Source organism: Puma concolor, chromosome E1, assembly GCF_028749965.1.
Source record: "Puma concolor isolate L17-30 chromosome E1, mPumCon1.1.hap2, whole genome shotgun sequence".
NCBI lineage: Eukaryota > Metazoa > Chordata > Mammalia > Carnivora > Felidae > Puma > Puma concolor.
The window spans coordinates 48,370,519-48,389,636 of record NC_141680.1 but is presented as its reverse complement, the minus strand read 5'-3'; the positions used below and the strand labels follow the sequence as shown (position 1 = coordinate 48,389,636).

At 38.2% G+C, this 19,118-nt stretch overlaps 1 protein-coding gene across 11 annotated transcripts in view; it reads right to left on the bottom strand.

The window, feature by feature from the left end:
- TANC2 (tetratricopeptide repeat, ankyrin repeat and coiled-coil containing 2) overlaps nt 1-19,118 on the bottom strand; it is a 377,119-nt gene that overhangs the window by 86,350 nt on the left and 271,651 nt on the right. For all 11 annotated transcript variants that reach the window (XM_086687668.1, XM_086687670.1, XM_086687671.1 and 8 more), the window contains 3 exons: nt 14,858-15,139; nt 10,277-10,410; nt 1,014-1,245 (listed from right to left, as the gene is read on the bottom strand). In XM_086687668.1, coding sequence (XP_086543794.1) covers nt 1,014-1,245; nt 10,277-10,410; nt 14,858-15,139 — 648 coding nt within the window. The remainder of the gene's footprint in view (nt 1-1,013; nt 1,246-10,276; nt 10,411-14,857; nt 15,140-19,118) is intronic.

Sequence of the window (19,118 nt, the reverse complement as noted above, 5' to 3'; positions counted from 1 at the left end):
AATGAATATGAGACTGATGGATGTAAGAAACATCATGAAGGTGCAATTAGCAGGATGTAGACTAACTGTACAGAAAATATGCTTCAAAATATCTGTGGAGAAATTCCAAGGTTTAAAAAAGTCTCGGGTGTAGAGAAGCTAACAGGTAGGAGAGGTATAGACAGGTCATCAGAGTTGAGAAGTCTGAAACTCTGATACCCAAGTAACTAGTATGGAGACTGAAATAACTGACGATGGCGGCCAGGAGAACGGAAACCATGATCACTTTTTCGTATTGAGTACCTCTGAAACCCTCAAGAAAGATGTGAAAGTCCTTCGGGGATAAACAGGATTGCTCAGGAACCTCATGCTCACTCAAGTCCTTTCCTCTGGCTTCCAGCACTGATAAAAAATTGTTAAAGGGATGGGGCAGACAAGGGTGAAGGAGATGCCTGTACGTACGCCATGGTGGACACCGGGGCTGCAGAGGAAAAGGGGAAGAGAGGCATGAGAGGGGGATGGATTCCATTTCATACTTTCCCCCACTTCTTAAAAATATCTTCAATGCCTTCTAACTAGTTTTAATGGAAAGTTGATTTGTAGTACACACACAGAGTTGTGAGACCATGGATGCCATTTCATTCTACCTCAACTGTGAAGTAATAAAAAAATACCAAACATAAAGATGAGGAGGTTTCTAACCACACAAACTCCACAACACTGAGCTGGAGTCATGGCTTTACTGATTTTTTGAATTCTACAGAAAGGACTAGAAGCTCTACTATGTTTAGTGCAAGGAAAATGTATTCTTTTTGGAAATGAGAATCTTTATAAAGAAAGGAGGGAGTAGCATTTCCCATATGAAGTTTTATTTTTTCAAGAAAAATCTTTTATCTGTTAACTGTATCCTGTGGGACATCAGCTATGGAACATTCAGTTTTGGCAAATGTAATAAAAATAGTCATTTCCATGACACACTCTAGGTGAACTTGGGCTCCAAAGCTTCCACCTTTCACCTTCTTTGCCTTCTGTACCTTTGTGGAGATTCTCCAGGGGCTCCAGGACTCCCCTCCGGAAGGAGGCCATGGGGTCTTGAACACAGGACCGAAGGCTCAGCATGCTCTGTAAATGAGGCTCCCGAAGAAGCTGCTCCCGATAGGCTGCCAGCTGAGGTGAGCGGCAGAGCAGGGCAGCAACATTGTGGACAAATTCTGGTACCAGGCAGGTGTAGGCATTATCTGCTTGGCAATAGTGATAGGCAACCACCTACAACAGAAGGATGAGAATACAAATAGGTTTACTGGGAACAAGAGCCATGGTTATTGTATGATCATTCTCTAACACTGTCTTCTGTCTCCCCGTTCCTCAACTTTTTCAAGTGAAAACAAAAGCTGCTATCTTAGAAACTGCCTGATTTATCTAAGATCAGAAATCTGATACACTATTTCTATTTATACATATATCATAATTCACAATTAAAATTTATAAATGCAAACTGAGTTTTGGATTAGAAGATTCCTTTGCAGGATGTGGGTTTTGGATTATAAGAGATAGGAAATAAGACTGAGAATAAAGATTTACATTAATCTCTCTAATAGGTACTGAGCACGGAACAGTAAAGGAAAAAGTCCAATCTTGTAACAAAGCATTAGGAATAAAATAATCACAGGAAAACCATGTTAATCTCAATAACCACATATACTTATTAAGTCCTTACTTTTTAAAATTAATGTGCTTTATAAATAGCTTTATAAAAATAATTCAGATTTAAGAATTAACATTAAATATTTTCTAGCATCCAGAGACAATCAGAATTAGATAAGAGGAAAAAAGAAAGGAGCGAGAGTTTTGTTAGATGCAGGTCTTAAATTCAAAGAACTTTAGAAAATGTGTGAGTCTTAATATCATCCAGGATCTAGGCTGTCTGGCTGGAACCTGGTTTTAATCTCTAGGATATTTTTTTGGTCAGAATTTGCACAGAGCTCACTCCATACCTCCTGGTTGTTTTCTTTGCCTCAAGACCAAGTGCAGAGAGTGGTTTTTTTTTTTTTTATGTATTTTTTAATGTTTATTTCTTTTTGAACGAGAGAGAGCGAGAGAGTGAGCGCAAGTTGGGAGGGGCAGAGAGAGGGAGACACAGAATCTGAAGCAGCTTCCAGGCTCTGAGCTGTCAGCACAGATCCTGACACAGGGCTAGAACCCATGAACTGCGAGATCATGACCTGAGCTGAAGTCGGACACTCAACCGAATGAGCCACCCAGGTGTGCCGAGGGTGGTTTTAATCTATAGCACTCTGTTGACTCAGTACTACTCACAAAAGTGATGGGACTGAGGAGGTAACATGAAATTGGCAGGGGAGATTTAGCCTGAATATATGGAAAGTACTCAGCATGGAGCTCAGCACAAAGTAGGTACACAGTGATGTTAGCTGATGCTGCCATCATCATCATCATCGCCCTCCTCCTCCTCTCCATCATCATCATCATCATCATCATCAAGATTCTGTATAGTCTCTCTTTTTTTTAGCTACTGGCTTTGCATCTTTAGGCACCTGAAAATTGCCCTAGGAGATATAGATATACCACTGGGACTTCAGTTCTTCTATCATTTCTCAGAGAACAATCATCCATTAAAGTGTTCAATTCTGAAAAGGCTCCTGACCTATAGGTATGGTCATCTTTAACAAATACTAGAAATGTCACTTAAAAAAAAAACCTGAAATCCTTCTCATTAAGCATACACACAAAACCTTAATATGGGGAGATGTTACTATACACATAAGACTGACGATAGGAATTGCTTCTGAGTGAAGCAATGATATCTGAACACAATATGGAACTGGAAATAAGAAGTTATATTCTAAAAATCTCCACTCTTTTCTTCAGATGGATTGGTCACTGCTTTACTGCCTATCACAAGCACAATATAAGGAACCAAAGAGAAAACCTGGCAGCAATTGCTCTGTTCTCTCAATGAACAGTGAATGTCAGTGGTTATGTCTGCATGGATACAAATATCCACTTCATAAGAAGCAAACAGCAAACCTCTGAATCAATAAGAACTTTCATCATATTTTACCTCAATTGATTCCACATGTGGAGGCCAAGCACAGCTAAGAAAATCAGCTGTAACTTACCCTTTACCTAAAGTCATGGGATAGAAGTTGGAAGATAAAAATTCTAAAACTTAGGAAGAGGTTTCTCTTACTGGTTTTATTAAAAATCAGCTGTGCTCTTGGCTGAGTGAGGTTTTATCTAACAAAGATACCCCTCTGTGGTTACCTTTCTCTTAATTTAAAATATTTCTTTGGCATTCCAAATATAAAATCTCGACTGCTTTGCTCAATTCAAGCAGAAAGACCATTCAACATCACAAAATATGAAGTGTGGCTCAAAATAGGTTATTTACTAGACATTTCAAAGTAGTTGTGCAGCACACAATACATACACAGTAATTTACAAACATCTGTACATTTGTCCAAACTATTTGGTACTTGCTCCAAATTATCTATTGACCTCATTCACAACTTTTCCTACATATAAAATAGGAAACAAGTCTGGTAATGTGGTTTTTTTCTTCAGTCTCTCATCGTACCAGCGTTCAGTGGTATTAGATCCCTCCCTACAGCTTTGAGAAAGTTATCACAGCCACCTATATTCAGTCACTATTATTCCAACTTCTTGGAAGTGATTCAGAATTAGTCCACCCCTAGTAAACCAGTGGGTGAAACCTTTCTCCTTGGGAACTTTTGTCTCTCCTGGTGATGTGTTGAAATCTCATTTTCAGCTATGTCTGTCATATTAATTTTTCTCCATCTCAAGTTTTTACATTAAATCTCTATACTTTTTGTTGAAATAATTCTATTCAAAGTATACCCAATATGACCAGAATTATATTAATTCTTTGGGGAAGACAGCAAGTAAATTTTAGATTACTCCTATGAGGGGAAGAAAGAAAAGGGTAGGTTTGTAGGCTATATAGACAAAAGAAAAGACCAGAGGTCAGTATAGCTTTGGGTATAAAGAGCTCTGATTTGGGGTATCTGGCTGGCTCAGTTGGTGGAACATGTGACTCTTGATCTCAGAGTTGTGGGTTTGAGCCCCACACTGGGTGTAGAGATTACTTAAACAATAAAATCTCAAAAAAAAAGCTTTGACTTAATGCTGTATACAAGAAATCATAAAATGAAGTATAATCCTCATCAAAGGCCCTAATCAAATGACTGAGTAGCAGGAAATCTGTCAGGTTTGTGTTACAAGTCCCAGGTAAACAATAAAATCTCAAAAAAAAAAAAAAAGCTTTGACTTAATGCTGTATACAAGAAATCATAAAATGAAGTATAATCCTCATCAAAGGCCCTAATCAAATGACTGAGTGACAGGAAATCTGTCAGGTTTGCGTTACAAGTCCCAAGCCTTCACTCTCCAAAGACCATTTTCCACTTTAAAGAAATGAATAATCTGTGACAGGACTAAGCTAATCTCATATAAAGAAAAGACAGCTCTATGTGGAATTCATTTGGACATAAACATCTGATTTGCGTAATGACTGGCATTTGTATCATTTAAATTCTAATGCTGCAAGTACTCTCCCTCAGGTCTGCCCTCATACTCTTACTCCCTGTCTTCTTTTCATCACTTTTTGAATCTCCTCATCCCCACCTGATTTCTTGCTCGGCGCATCGCTTCCAACACGTTAGTGTGGCTTCCAAGATTTCCAGGGACCAGGAGGTTCAGTATGAATAATGACCTTCTCTTCCCCTTCCCTGTCCCCCAACTCTAATCCTCACTCAGGCTGGAAGCTAAGAATAGCTCCCAGACTTGGGTTCTGCCTCAGTAATTTTCCAGCTCAGAGCTCTACTTTTTTTTTTTTTTTGGCAGTAAGAGTTTTATTTACTTTTTAACTTTTTATTTTGAACTAATTTTAGACTTTCAGAAATGTTGCAAAAGTAGTACACAGAATTTCCGTATATCCCTCACCCAGCTTCTCTTTTTATTAATATCTTACATAACCAAAGAATGATTATCAGAGCTAGGAAATAACACTGGCATAGTATTGTTAAGTAAAGGCATTATTCAGATCTTACTAGTTTTCCACTAATGTCCTTTTTCTGCAACAAGATTCTATCCAGGACCCTGTACTGCATTTATTGTTGCTATTTCTCCTCAGACTCCTGTAGTCTGTAAGAGCTCTTTGGTATTTGTCTTCATGACCTTGACACTTTCGAAGAGTAGTGACCAGTTATTCTGGTGAATGTCAGTCTGAGTTTGTCTGATGCCTTCCTCATAATCCAACTGAGATTTTTGGGCAAGAATACCACAAAAACAATGTTGTGTCCTTCTCATGGATCATATCATGGGGTCATGATGTTGACATGTCTTGTCACTGGTGATGCTGACCTTCATCACCTTGGTTAAGGTAAAGATTTCTGCCAGATTTCTGTACTATAAAGTTACTCTCTCTCCCTTCGTAGTTAATAAGTATCTTGGGGGAGACACTTTGAAACATGCAAATCCTGTTTCTCCTCAAACTTTTGCCCACTAACTTTAGTATCCATCAGTGGATCTTGTCTGTAACAATTATCACGTGGTGTTTGCCTAATAGTGATTTTCTATTTCCTTCTTTCCTTCTACATTTATTATTGGAATTCTACTGGAATAAAGAGCTGTCCCTTCTCTCTCATCTATTTACTTGAGTGATTTAATATATATGGACTTATTTTATTCCATTGGTTATATCCAATACTGTATTTATTTTGTTGCTCACTTTGGTCTGGCTTTGGACATTAGGATCTCCTTCGGGTTGGTGTCTGGGCTCTTTCAAGAAGCACACCCCCCCTCCCCCCCATCTTTTTAAAAGCACTTCCTTGCTTTCTGGTATCAGAAGATGCTCCAGGCTCATCTTATATTTACCCTGCCCCAGACCTGGCATCATCTAACCTCTTCAGAGCCCTGGTTTCTTTTACTGGAGAATGATGTTAGAAAACAAGATCTGAATTAGTTAGGTGTGCATATTGCTACTGAAGTGACTGTGATTTGGGGCCCTCTCAGTGGAGAGAGCTAGGAAATGCATGTAATATATTAACTCACATATGAAGATTTATCTATATTGCTGTATCTCTCTCTCTATATATCTATAGAAATATCTATAGATACATATATTAAAAATTGTGAGTATATACTAATACCTCAGATTTCAATTCAGTATCACCTGGCTCTCTTTAGATTTCCTTTTCTTCATCTGTTAACTTCTTTCTCCAACAATGAGAAACCTGGTCTTGCTATTTACAATACATTTATTTATTCAATCAATCATTTCTAATAAATACATGAAGGATTTTCAAAACTGTGAGCCATACTCCTGTGAGAAAACATTTATTAATTAGAATATAGCATTTATGCACAGTTCTTTTTTGTCTTTAGCCTTACGGTATTCAGTCAAGATGTTACCTTCCAAACTTATTTAAGTTCTTTTCTCCTCTGCCTTCTTCAGTGTGGTCATGTTATTTATGTGAAATACAGTTAGGTGTATTTGTGAGTGTTTGCATTACACTTTGGGCTCCCCAGCCCCCACATACTGGTTATTTTTAATTATTTTTTGGGTAAGTGAAACATTACCATGTTTCTAAGAGTCACAGCTATACGAAAAGATATATTCAGAGAAGTGTCACTTACTCTTCATCCCTGTACCCCATTCTCATTACCCATTTCTTTCTACTCTCCTTCTTTCCTACCCATCTGCTTTAGGTAACCAGTATCTTTTCTTTCTGGTTTATCCTTCCTACATTTCTTTTGGACAAATAAGCAGGTACACATGTATTTTTTTATATCCCTTTCTTTATTATATGAAAGTTAGCATCCCATCAACACTCCTTTGTACTTTCCTCCCCACCTAACAGTACATCCTGAAAATACCAATGGTAATTACTGATACACAAGAATTGGCACTAAGAACTTTGTCAAATCAAGAGGTTTTTCAAGAACACTTTTAACTCACATATATTAGCTTACCTCATCAAAATACTAATTGATTTCAAAATCTTATTGAAAAGGTTTCTGCTTACTGGCTTGTTATAGCGAGAGGCAAGACTGCTGGCTTCTGCTCTAGGCTACTAAGAACAAATTGTATACTTGAAATGTAACACGTGGCACAATTACCAGGAGAATATTTAATTTTAATCTAAGGTGCGATTTCTTGTACAACATTTACTATAATCTTAAAAATATCCCATCTCTAGGTGCAAAAAGGTGCATTCATATTTTGCTTAAGGAAGAAATAATCATGAAATTTAAATTATGTTCTTTGAGTAAGTGTAAACAATCACTAATTTCCTATTTACAATATTTAACATTTTCCAAATCTTGAACATAAACGTTAATTTTAAATTTTTTTTTTAAATTTTTTTTTTTTTTTCTTTTCAACGTTTTTTTTTTATTTATTTTTGGGACAGAGAGAGACAGAGCATGAACGGGGGAGGGGCAGAGAGAGAGGGAGACACAGAATCGGAAACAGGCTCCAGGCTCCGAGCCATCAGCCCAGAGCCTGACGCGGGGCTCGAACTCACGGACCACGAGATCGTGACCTGGCTGAAGTCGGACGCTTAACCGACTGCGCCACCCAGGAGCCCCATAAACGTTAATTTTAATTTAAAGGGCCATTTCGTATACAATGTTTAATATAAATTTAAAAATATCTCATCTATAGGCACAAAAATGATTTATTTATACAGTATTTTGCTTAAGATAGACACAAGCATGGAATTTAAAATGAGATCACCTCTTAAGTAAGTGTAGTCACTAATTTCCTGCTAACAATATGTAACATTTTCCGAATATTGAACATAAACATCTTGAGATTCTTTCTCTTGATGAGAGAGAGACTAAGAAGTGACAACAATCCCTGAGCTCTTTTCAGCACTTGTCACGATCTGACATATTACATGTTTGTTTGCTGGCTTTTCCCACCGCGAGAACGTGGGCCATGTAACAGCAGGGATTGTTGTCTGTTCTGTTCACCACCTTAACTTCAGGCTTGTATTAGAGTCATTCCACACATCAATTCTAAGTGAGTATGTGAGTGACTATAATGATGGAAGGACTTCAGCATTCAGTGTACAGTATTTCCAAGGTGACATTTATTTAGATTCTTTTAAAGAAGAGGCTGGAACTAGTTTATACAAACTATTTAGAAAAAAAAAACGATGTTTTTTTAAAGTTGCACTGAGTTAGCAATGAATATGAGGGAAATCTCAGACTGTTTTCAGAAGGCCCACTGATAAGTGGAGACACTTAAAAATGCAGTTGGGGGAAATGTGCTGTTTTGGGCTCTGGGTGGACTGGATTTCCATGAAGAAGTTAGAACTTTATGATATTGCAGATGACTCTCTGTTCCTCATTAGTAATTAACCATGCCAAGAAATTTCTTTAAATATTGGAGACAGACATTTTAAACTCTTGTTCTTCTCTTGAAAATCCTCAAAAATATGGGGAATAAGGAAGAGAAATGCAAACTCCACCTATAGGGATATCTATCTATGACCTCAGCTTATAACATATAAGGATGGAAAGTGGATATAGGCTTCATAAATGACTTAACAAATAGAATTAGGTGAAACAAATGCCTGCTGGAAGTAATAACAACAGGACTAAACCAAAGCAGCTATAAAACCTCAGAAAAGCATGAGGTTGGAAGCACCAGGTCCTGTGCAAGAGGGGGGTGAGGAAGGGAACTGAAAATACAGAAATTATTTGAAGTTTATACAAGGTTTATACTAGATGCTAACAGAATAAATGGAAAAAAGACCCAAGAAAAAAGCTTATAAAAAAGAAGTTCCTAAAAGTTTCTGGAGAGAAAAACAGGTATAAAGAACTAGGAATAAGAATAATTATTTAGTAACAAAATTATTAGAAGCTCAAGACAATGGAGCAATGCCTTCACAATTCTGAGGGAAAATTATTTTTAACCTAGAATTATGTTGTGTCAAATAAACAGTAATGTATGAGAATCGAATAAAGATACTTTTAAAAACATTAAGTTTCAAAAACTTACCTCCTGTGCATTCTTTCTTAGGAAGCCACTGGTGGACGTGTTCCACCAAAATGAGGAATAAAATCAAGAAAGATGATGATGTGGGAGCCAACACAGAAGAGAAGTAATAGGAATTTCCAGGATAACAACTAACCTCGAGAACATCCTAGGTCCAGCCTGAGCTGAGATGGACGTCTCAGGGGAAATGACACTGATGTGTAAACTTGTACCAAGAGGCTTTTTACAAAGTTATTAAAGATTATGGATTATAGCGATAGGTTTAAAAAAGAATAAGCCAATTTAATTTAATTTAATTTAATTTAATTTAATTTAATTTAATTTATAAGTAGGCTACACACACAATGTGGGGCTTGAATTCATGACCCCAAGCAAGAGTTACATGCTCTTCTGACTGAGCCAGCTAGGCGCCTCCCCCACCACAGCAAGAATAAGCAAATTTTAAAATTAGGCATTTCAAATCCCAGGAAAAACAAAATTGCTCAGGAAGGAAATATTATCCTTGGTTCCACAGTGAACCATATGTGCACAGTACTAATACTGAAGATATTATAATGTGGATTCTGACAAAAATCATGATATAACCATACTGAAATGGTGGAGGGAGGAAGGAAAATGAAAGATGTAAAATTCTCAACATCCTTAACAAGCAGCAATAGATAACGTATAAAAATGATGAGAAAAGTTATAGCAGTATATGAATATTATTTAGAAACAGTGGAGGTAAAGATCAGAAGAACAGCCCTAAGAGTTGAAAGTGGTGCCTTTGGGGAGAGGGTGGGGTGAGGAGGGGAAAAGAATTGCTGGGTTTTATTATAAGTCTTTGAGTATTATTTAATTTTCAAAAATCATGCATATGTTACTTTGATTAAAATAGAAATTTAAGACTCAAAAACCTAAAAAATATTATGGACAGTTTAGTATGGCAGGAAGAGTTCTGAATAGGAGTGAAAATAAAAAACTGCTGAGTGCTAATACTGTGATCTTGGGGAAATCATATAACTTCTTCGAGTCTCGACTTCCTTATCTATTCATTATGGGACTCTGGTTATTTCTGAGGGCCTTCCAAACAAAAAGGCTCTGATCCCATAATAACAAAGCATTTTTCTAGGAGCCGGAAGAGAAAATTTTCCCCATGGTCTCATGGTATAGCTGTATACGTTTTGTCCACTTTGCCAAGGGTCCCCCTACCTTTGCCCCTTGGGGTTACAATGGAGCTAGCATGTCTGCACCCTGGGAGCCTTACTGTACCTGTGAGGCTAGTCTCCGCATGGCCTCCTCCTGCCGCCTGCGCATTTCTGGGGTCCCTGGGCAGCTTCCACTGGGGATGGACGAGTGGGCTGAGGGTGGCTGTGTGAGTGGCAGCTCTCTGTTGGCGTCCACATCTGGATTAAAAAGATGAGATGTTTGCATGAGATAATCATAAAACCCTGAATTAAAGGAAGATTGGTTAAACTCCATTTGTTCTATTATCCAGCAATTCTACTCCTAGGTATGGACCCAAGAGAGATAAAAACTTAATATCCACACAAAACTTGTACACAGATGTTCAAAGAAGCAAGATTCATAATAGTGCAAAAGTGAAAACAACCCAAATGTCTACCGATGAACAGTTAAAATATGGAATATCCATACAATGGAATAGTACTTGATGATAAAATGAAACGAGATACCAATACATGCTACAATATGGATAACCCTTGAAAATATTATACTCAAAGAAGTCAGTTACAAAAGACCATATATTGTATGACTCTTTATATGAAATTCCCAGAATAGGGAGATCCGTAGGAACAAAAAACAAATCAGTGGTTATGTAGGGGTAGAGGCAGGCAGTTAAGGGGAGAATAGAGATTGATCACTAATGGGCATTTCTTTTAGGGGGGACAAAAGTGTTCTAACATTCGATTATGGTGACAGCTGTACAACTCTGTGAATATACTAAAAAGCACTGAGTTGAACAATTTAAATGGGGGAACTGTGTGGTATGTGAATTACAGCTTAATAAAACTGTTTTTAAAAAATTCCACTTGTTCATGTTACTTAGGAAATGTCTTATCTCCACTAGGAATTACAGACTACATACATGACTACAGACCACAGTACAAATGGGTACACCAAAATAAGGGGATTGTTGATGGTCAAGAGCCACTGGAAAGGAGGAGGAATAGGGGAAGGGAGTCCTCACTGAACTCCTCACCCGAGGACTGAATGGAGACTTCTTCTGTCTGCTGGGAGAGTAAATGCTCTGGTCACTGGAGCCAAGTTCAGAATAACTGCAGGAGGGTATGAGTGGGTGGCAGCAGTGGAAAATGACTGAAAATGTGTGAGTGGAGGTGAAGCGCAGTGACTGTCGATGCATCATTTCTGTGGCTCACTCCTTCTCCCCACTGCATTCCCCTTTATCTGATATTTGACTTTGGGGGCAATTATTGCCCAAATGCCCTCTGGCTTCTCGCTACTGCCTTTTGGAGATGGCCTCCTTTTTTTCTGAGTATCTTAACTCTCTGGTATTCAGGGAACAGGAGAAATAAGTTAACAGGTAGGCAGCAGTCGATGTGCAGCAGCAAAACAGACTACTGACATGAGCAGAGCAGGGAGGGTGGGGTGACTTACTGAACAGCTGTTTGGGGGGTTGGCAGCTGCTGGCAAATGTCAAATCCAAATAATAACTATACTGACTCTTAGTGATGGGGAAAGATAGTCTTGTATTAGAGCTTTCCTGACTACTGTACTGAGTATACTTGTAGTTAACGTAATAATGCCTAAATTACACAACGGGTCTATTTTTACAAAATGTTTTTGTTCTTTGTGTGTATGTACTAGGGGGTGGTTGATGACGATGGTGGTGGAGCCTGACGGGGGAGTCAGGTTTGGGAAGGGGTGTAGGCGGAAAGCAGATGACAGGCTAGTGCCTGCCTTGACAGCTTTTCTGTACCTTCCCAGGGAAATGACAAGGAGGGGGTGGGCTGGGGGCTGAGTGTCTGTGGGGGAAGGACGGAGCCAGGCAATGTGGTACCGCAGGCTACACTGCTCACGTCTTCCACAGCAGTGCTGCTCAGTGTGGAGGAGACAGGGGTAGAAGAGAGAAGACAGATGATGCAGAGATGGGAGCGCCAACGATTTTCTACCTTGTTTTCATTATTTCTACAACTGTATCATTGGTATCACCGACACAGGGTTAGGAAAGCCAATGGAAATTCAAATAAACCTATCTAAGCTTGATGTAAATTAAACTGTGAAAAGTTAAGCCAATTCTCTATACAGACATCATTCTTAGTCATTAATGAAAGAAATTCTGCTACTGCCAGTCAAATTCCCAGTGCTGGCTTACATAATAACATATTAATGCCAAAAAACAGCTTGCACTTTATCAGTCACTTATTCCTGACCCTTCTTAAGGGCTAGTGGCTCTGTTAAGATGGCAGAGGTAGAATGTAGTTTGGTCACTGACAGATTACAACAAAAATTATTATGTACAAGGCAACTGCTAGTTCTGTGAAATTCTGATAAATATATAACCACATATTCTTTCTCCTTTGACACGTTTTTCAAGTTCTGAAAGTTAACTATCAGGCAAAAAGGAAAAAGAGGGGGGGCCTGGGTGGCTCAGTTGGTTGAGCATCTGATTCTTGATTTTGGCTCAGGTCATGATCCCAGGGTTGTGGGATCGAGCTCTGCGTCAGGCTCCACACTGAATGTGGAGGCTGCTTAAGATTTTCTCTTCCCCTTTGCCCCTTTACCCCACTTGTGTGCCCTCTTTCTCTCTCTCAAATTAAGAAAAAAAAAAAAAGAAAAAAAAAGAAAAAAAAAAGAAAAAAAAAAAGAAAAAAAAAAAAAAAGGAAAGTTAACTATCAGGCCAAATCTACAGTCACAACAAATGGACATTTATCTCAAGAACTGGAGTGTCCTGGTATTTTTAGAGTGTCTCTGGAGATAAGAGGCAATGGATGTTAGAGAATAACTTAATGAACTACCTTTATAGAACCTCTGCTTTGGGGAGCACATGAATTGTTTTCTATTAACTCCTGCTTTCCCAGCCTTAGTTGGGAGGGACTCCCAGATACCTTTGCTTTCTGAGAAAGCAGCTCTTCTTGCCCTTGGGATTTATTCTGTCCTACAGGATTCTACCATCACGTTATCTCAACAGTGATATATAGAGGAGTCAGAGAGATTATTAGCTATCTGGTTTTCTTTCTGACATACTCAAAGAGTTAAAGAGTCTTGGAGTACTCAGATAAAATGTAGTCTGGTGTGATATTTAAGTGCTCAAAGGAAAACACTGGAATAGGTTGGAAAGTTAATTTCAACCACTTTTCAATTTCAAGAAGATATGTTTTTAGAATCACAGAATTTTAACACAGGAACAAATCTTAAAGATCACTTAGTCCCACTTCCTCATTTTACAGATGAGAAAACAGATCTAAAAATTTCAATTAAAATTCTCAAGGTTACAGAGTATATATAGTCAATGGAGTGCTGGGGCTCAAAATCTGAGCTCTTGACTCTCATGACACAATGCCAATCTACCTGAGAAAAGCTTCATGTAGAAACTAAGCATGACATTGCTTGTGAAAAAGGAATTCTTCCATACCAATTCTTACCAGACCCTGGTAAACAGGGTCTCTTGATTCAACCAGTTCTCTCTATACACACTAGTCCTTCTTCTCCACGTGAGATGTCTTTTAGTTAACCAGAGACAATGTGCCCACTTAATGACACAAGACTGTCAATTAATTTCATTAGGAAGCCAGAATGTCTGGAGGGTGCTCAGTGAGCTCTTATTGAGTTTCTAGCATGTGTTAGACACTGTAACTACTATAATCTCAAGTTTCTAGTGGTGGCTGTCTGAAAACTTATGGTGAGCTAGATTAATGATTTGGACTAGCAGAGCAATAGTTTCTGGTTTTGTTTTCTCATAACTAACAGAAACCAGGTAGACTGGTTCTATACATACAGAGTATAGGAAGAACATCTATTTTCCTCTCGTCTCCTTTATTCAGGTGAGTGCCTCCATTAAGGAGAGGCAGGACAGCAAAGTGGATAAGGGAATGGCTTCTGAAACCAGACTGCTTAGGCTCAAATACTTGTTTCACCATTTACTGGCTATGAAACCCGGGAGGTCTACTTAACCTCTTTGAGCCTCAGATCACTTATCTGTGACATGATGACAATAGGAACTACCTCTCTGAGTTGATAAGAGGATTGGATGAATTAATATTTGTTAAGCTCTTAGACAGTGCCTGGTGCTAAGGACCACCTGAGTATTTGAGAAATAAACAAACAAGATCCTGGTGGTGATCATTAAGCTGTGCCTGGCCTGGGATGAAAGGAGCATGAATACATACGAGATCTCAGCATCCTTTCACAAGGAAGCAAGAGAAACCCTTCAAGGACACAATGAAGTTTAAGCCCAAGCAGTGCAATACTGACATCAAGAGCAAGGAATCGAATGCTGCAAGCAGACTGTGCTGGCATGTAACAAGAAGACATGGGCACAGGCTGAGCAAAAGCTGACAGTGATGGAGGCAAATGCCTCTTAGAAGCAATTGCTACAGTCATTATCCAAAGGACAGACTAGCCAGACTGCCAGAGGGAAGACTCATAAATTTATTCCCACAGAAAGGTTTTCTCAGTCACGCTTAGGTGACTGCTAGATATGTGGGTTAAATGTAAACAGAGTATTACATTCTTTCTCTCAACTCTGAATTAATGGTCCTCACATGCAAGTTAGGTTTTGCAGATCAGAAAATAAAAGGATGTAAGGCTTAATCTATCAGAAAAACTTTCAGGGCAATGAAGCAGGGAGTTATTTAAAAAGGAATACGTACGTTTGGGGGAGGCATGTGGGCTGTCTGAGGCGATCTGTCTCATCCGTGTTCCGTGGCAGCTGAGGGCCACCAGTCTGGAGATGATGGCAGTTTTGCCGAACCCAATGTTTCCCACAATCACTACTCCTTGGTTCACGCTGGCATTTGAACTTTGAAGTTGAGCATCTATTTCGTGGAAAACCCAATCCCGGCCAACAAACACTGACTCCGTAGTGATGCTGGGCACTTCAAAGAGCAGAGGCTTCAGGGAGATATCTGGAGGCCTATAAGGTGCAAAATGAACTGGAAAGAACAATAAGAGGGCACAGAACTTAGGCCAAACTGTCATCATTGAAAGAAATACAGAAGAAAAGCAGCATGGTTTAGGAGACTATTAGTTCTAGTACAATGCTATTCTGGGTTACTCAGCAAATAATGCAACTCAATTTTGGTTCTACACAGGTAAGCGAGAGCAGGTGATCTAGGGCCATGGGATACTCTAGCTGGCAGAAAACAAACACAGTTAAAATGACAATGGTTTATGGAACAGTCAGAAAGTCGGGGTGAGATTCAAAATTATTAAACAGTGGGGATGGCCCAGTACCAGCAGTCAGAATGGATGCCAAAGTAGTACAGAAACAGAGTCCTTAAGGCTTCCTGCTATGCCTGGAGACAACCTTTTAGTTGTTGGATTGCGGAGAAATGTAGGGTTGGAGTCCCTGGGGGAGAGTACAGACTGTGGTGGAGCATCCAGGTGGCTTAAAGCATCAGCTTTTTACCAACCAGTAAGGATGTATTTCAATATTTAACAACTAATAGGACCATATCAGTACATATCAGTCCTGCAGAAAGCAATGCAAAGACGATGTGTCTGCTTTTTAAAAAGATACCAGTGAAAAATAGCAATTCCTTTAAGTTCACGATGATATTTTTCTTTTTAATTTGGTAGATATATTAGTATAAGCAGAGCCCATAAAAGCTCTGATAGTTTAAAAAGTCTTCAACATGTTTAGCAGTCAAGGAAGCAGAAACCAAACTCTGACCTCAGGTCTTTGCTCCTCTACTGCCTGTATTCATGCCAATTAAAAAAAAAAAAAAAAAAAAGAGTTTTGGCCTATACACACATCTTGGAGACAACAGATCCTACCGCTTTTCTCAAGATGTTTTTCTGTGCGTATGTAGTTGTAGGATGTGCTAACAGCCAAGCATGAGCTCTACTTTTAATAGTTTTCTAAAAATGCATAATAGGTGTAACTTGCTTTCAAAGATCAACCTTCTAATTATATTAACGGTAAAAACAAGTCCTGACTGACCTTCCTTATCTGGGTTAAGTGCCCTCCTAACTGTTCAGAGAGTAGCTCTGAGATGTATCATTTTATCTGTCTAGAACCAGGTGTTTTTTTATTTATTTTTATTTTATTTTTTTTTAAGTAAGCTCAATGCCCTGTCCCAGTGTGGGGCTTCAACTCACACCCTGAGATCAAGTCACATGTTTTTCTGATTGAGCCAGCCAGTGCCCCAGGGTCACATATTTTATTTTTGTATCTTTAACTTTAGCACAGTGTTTTGACACATAGTAGGCACTCAATATATGCTTACTGAAAGAATTAATTAAAAATAAGGTATTGTACTCTAATCCCATTTTACATTTTGGAGCATAAAAGGCCAGGGGAAGGGGCAAGAGAAAGGGAAATCATAAGGGGGTAAATGAGATCTATTTATACTGCTTATATTATTCTAGAACATACTTAAACCACTTATACATCATCAAATGGGATCTAGAGATGGTGGCCTACTTGAGAAAATCTGCTCGCAAGTTAAGTATACATGTATTACACTCTCATTTAAAATTCTCTGAAAGCTATTAGAATGATTACTTTGCATTAAAAAAAGATAACAATTCCAAAAATAGTGCAAATAATTAAAAATACAAAGCCAAACTTTAAAAAGAGAAGAAAATAGTTTCCCATATCAGTTTTAAAATGTCCCAAATTTTCACTAAAAAAAAGGGGGAGCTGTGGAGCTTCAGCTACATAATCGCTTATAAGTTCCTGATTCTCATCTCTTTACCGAAACTTACACTTTTAAAATTCCTAACTCTAAGCTGATATAACGCTGTATGTTAACTAACTGGACTTAAAGACTTAAAAAAAAAAATCCATAACTATAATTACAGAATTCAGTGAAAAATTTGACTTTAACTTGCTAAATATATTCTTTTTAATTCTAATTCTTGTAGCTTATAGTCTATTTCACCTTTCTTAAACATTACTTTATTGAGCTATACTTCATAGATCATAAAATTCACCCTTTTAAAGTATACAATTCAGTGGTTTTCAGTACAGTTGACCCTTGAACAACATGCGGGTTAGGGGAACTGATGCCTGTTGGAGTTGAAAATCCACAGGTTAACTTTTGATGCCCCCTAAAACTTTACTATATATTTCTGGTAACATAAACAGTCAATTAACCTATATTTTGTATGTTATACATACTATACGCTATATTCTTACAATAAAGTAAGCTGGAGAAAAGAAAATGTTAGTAAGAAAATCATAAAGAGGAGAAAATACATGTACAGTACTGTCTACAAAAGTGAACCAGCACAGTTCAAATCTGTGTTGCTCAAGGGTCAACTATACATTCACAAAATTGTGAAACCATCACTATTGAATCCCTAAACATTTCTATCATCCCCCAAAGAAAACTCTATACTCATTAGCTGTGACTCCATAGTCCCCCTTCCTTCCAGCCCCTGGCAACCAGAGACCTCCTGTCTTTACAGATTTGCCTATTCTGGACATACAGAATTCTGGACATACAGATTTGCCTATTCTGGACAATAAACATTACGTAATATGTGGCCGTTTGTGTCTAGCTCACTTAGAATAATGTTTTTGAGGTTCATTCATGTTGAAGCATGTATCAGGACTTTATTCTTGTTATTGTTGAGTAATATTCCATTATGTGGCTACATCACCTTTTGTTTACCAATTTATCTGACAAGTAATCTGATTTGTTTCCACTTTTTGGCTATTATGAATTATGCCGGTATAAACATTCACGTACAAGTTTTTGTGTACGTATGTTTTCAGTTCTCTTGGGTGTGTATCTACGAGTGGTACTGCTGAGTCACTTGGAAACTCTATGTTTAACTTTTTGAGAAACTGCCAAACTGTTCTATTTTGCTTTTGCTATTTTTTACAGAAGTAATATATATTCACTATAGAAAATTTTAGGAATAGCAGATAAACAAGATAATAATTGTACTCCCAGTAGCCAGAGAGAAACATTATTCACATATATTCTGAGTTTTTCTCTGTACCACAAATACTTATTTTAAAAACTTCAAATGAGATCATACTATAGATCCTGTTTCATAATCTGCTTTTTTTCACTTAGCAATTCCAAAGTTCTGAAAAAGTTGATTCTGTCAGACGTGCCAGCTTAGTGGTTGCTTCCGTGGTGGGACTGATTCCTGGAGCTCCTTACTCCACCGCTTTCCATGTCACTTGATAGTAGGTGACTGCTACCCACTTGGAGCTTCCAGGGCACCTGAGTGTGCTCAGTGGGCACCCAGAGAGTTACTCTGAGCTCGGGGTGAGCAGTGATAGGATTCCCCGGGAGGAATGAAAATAGGTCAGTTGGCTTGAGGTGAGTCTAACTAGGCCTAGCGAGACCTAAAGTCACACAGCTGGTTTCAGAACTAGAAATAAAACCTAATTCTGGCTCAAAAATCCAGGCTTTGTCTATTATGTTGTAGCTGCTCTATAGGATGTCACTTTAAATCTGAAAGTGACATGAATGATCCCATGGATGACCAGGACTGATTAGGCTTAGCTGATGGGCTAAGCTGTCTTCTTTCTCTTTCACCTCTCCTGTGCTTCCCTTTAGGAAGTACATGTTTGGCCGGAAATGACCTTTCCAGAGAGAGAAGAGCTGTAGAAACTTTCATTTGATTTCTGAACTAACAGACTTATCTCTTCAGGTCCAAGATTACTTTATATTTTGTATCAAAAGGGGCTTTCGTGAACATGACCAATGCTAATTTATAATATGGAGTAAGTACAGATGCAATTGAAATGCTTAAGTTTTTGAGAAAAATTCTCTTAAGATAACTTGTTCTCCTGTTGACGTAATCTCTCATCATATTTTATTCTACTGAGAAAGCTCTGACATTTTAAAAAGTTATTTAAAAAATTTTCTAAAAATGTAATCAATTCACAAAAGCCTCAAGGGAAGAACAGATAAAATTAGCCCAGTACCATATGGTAAAACAACT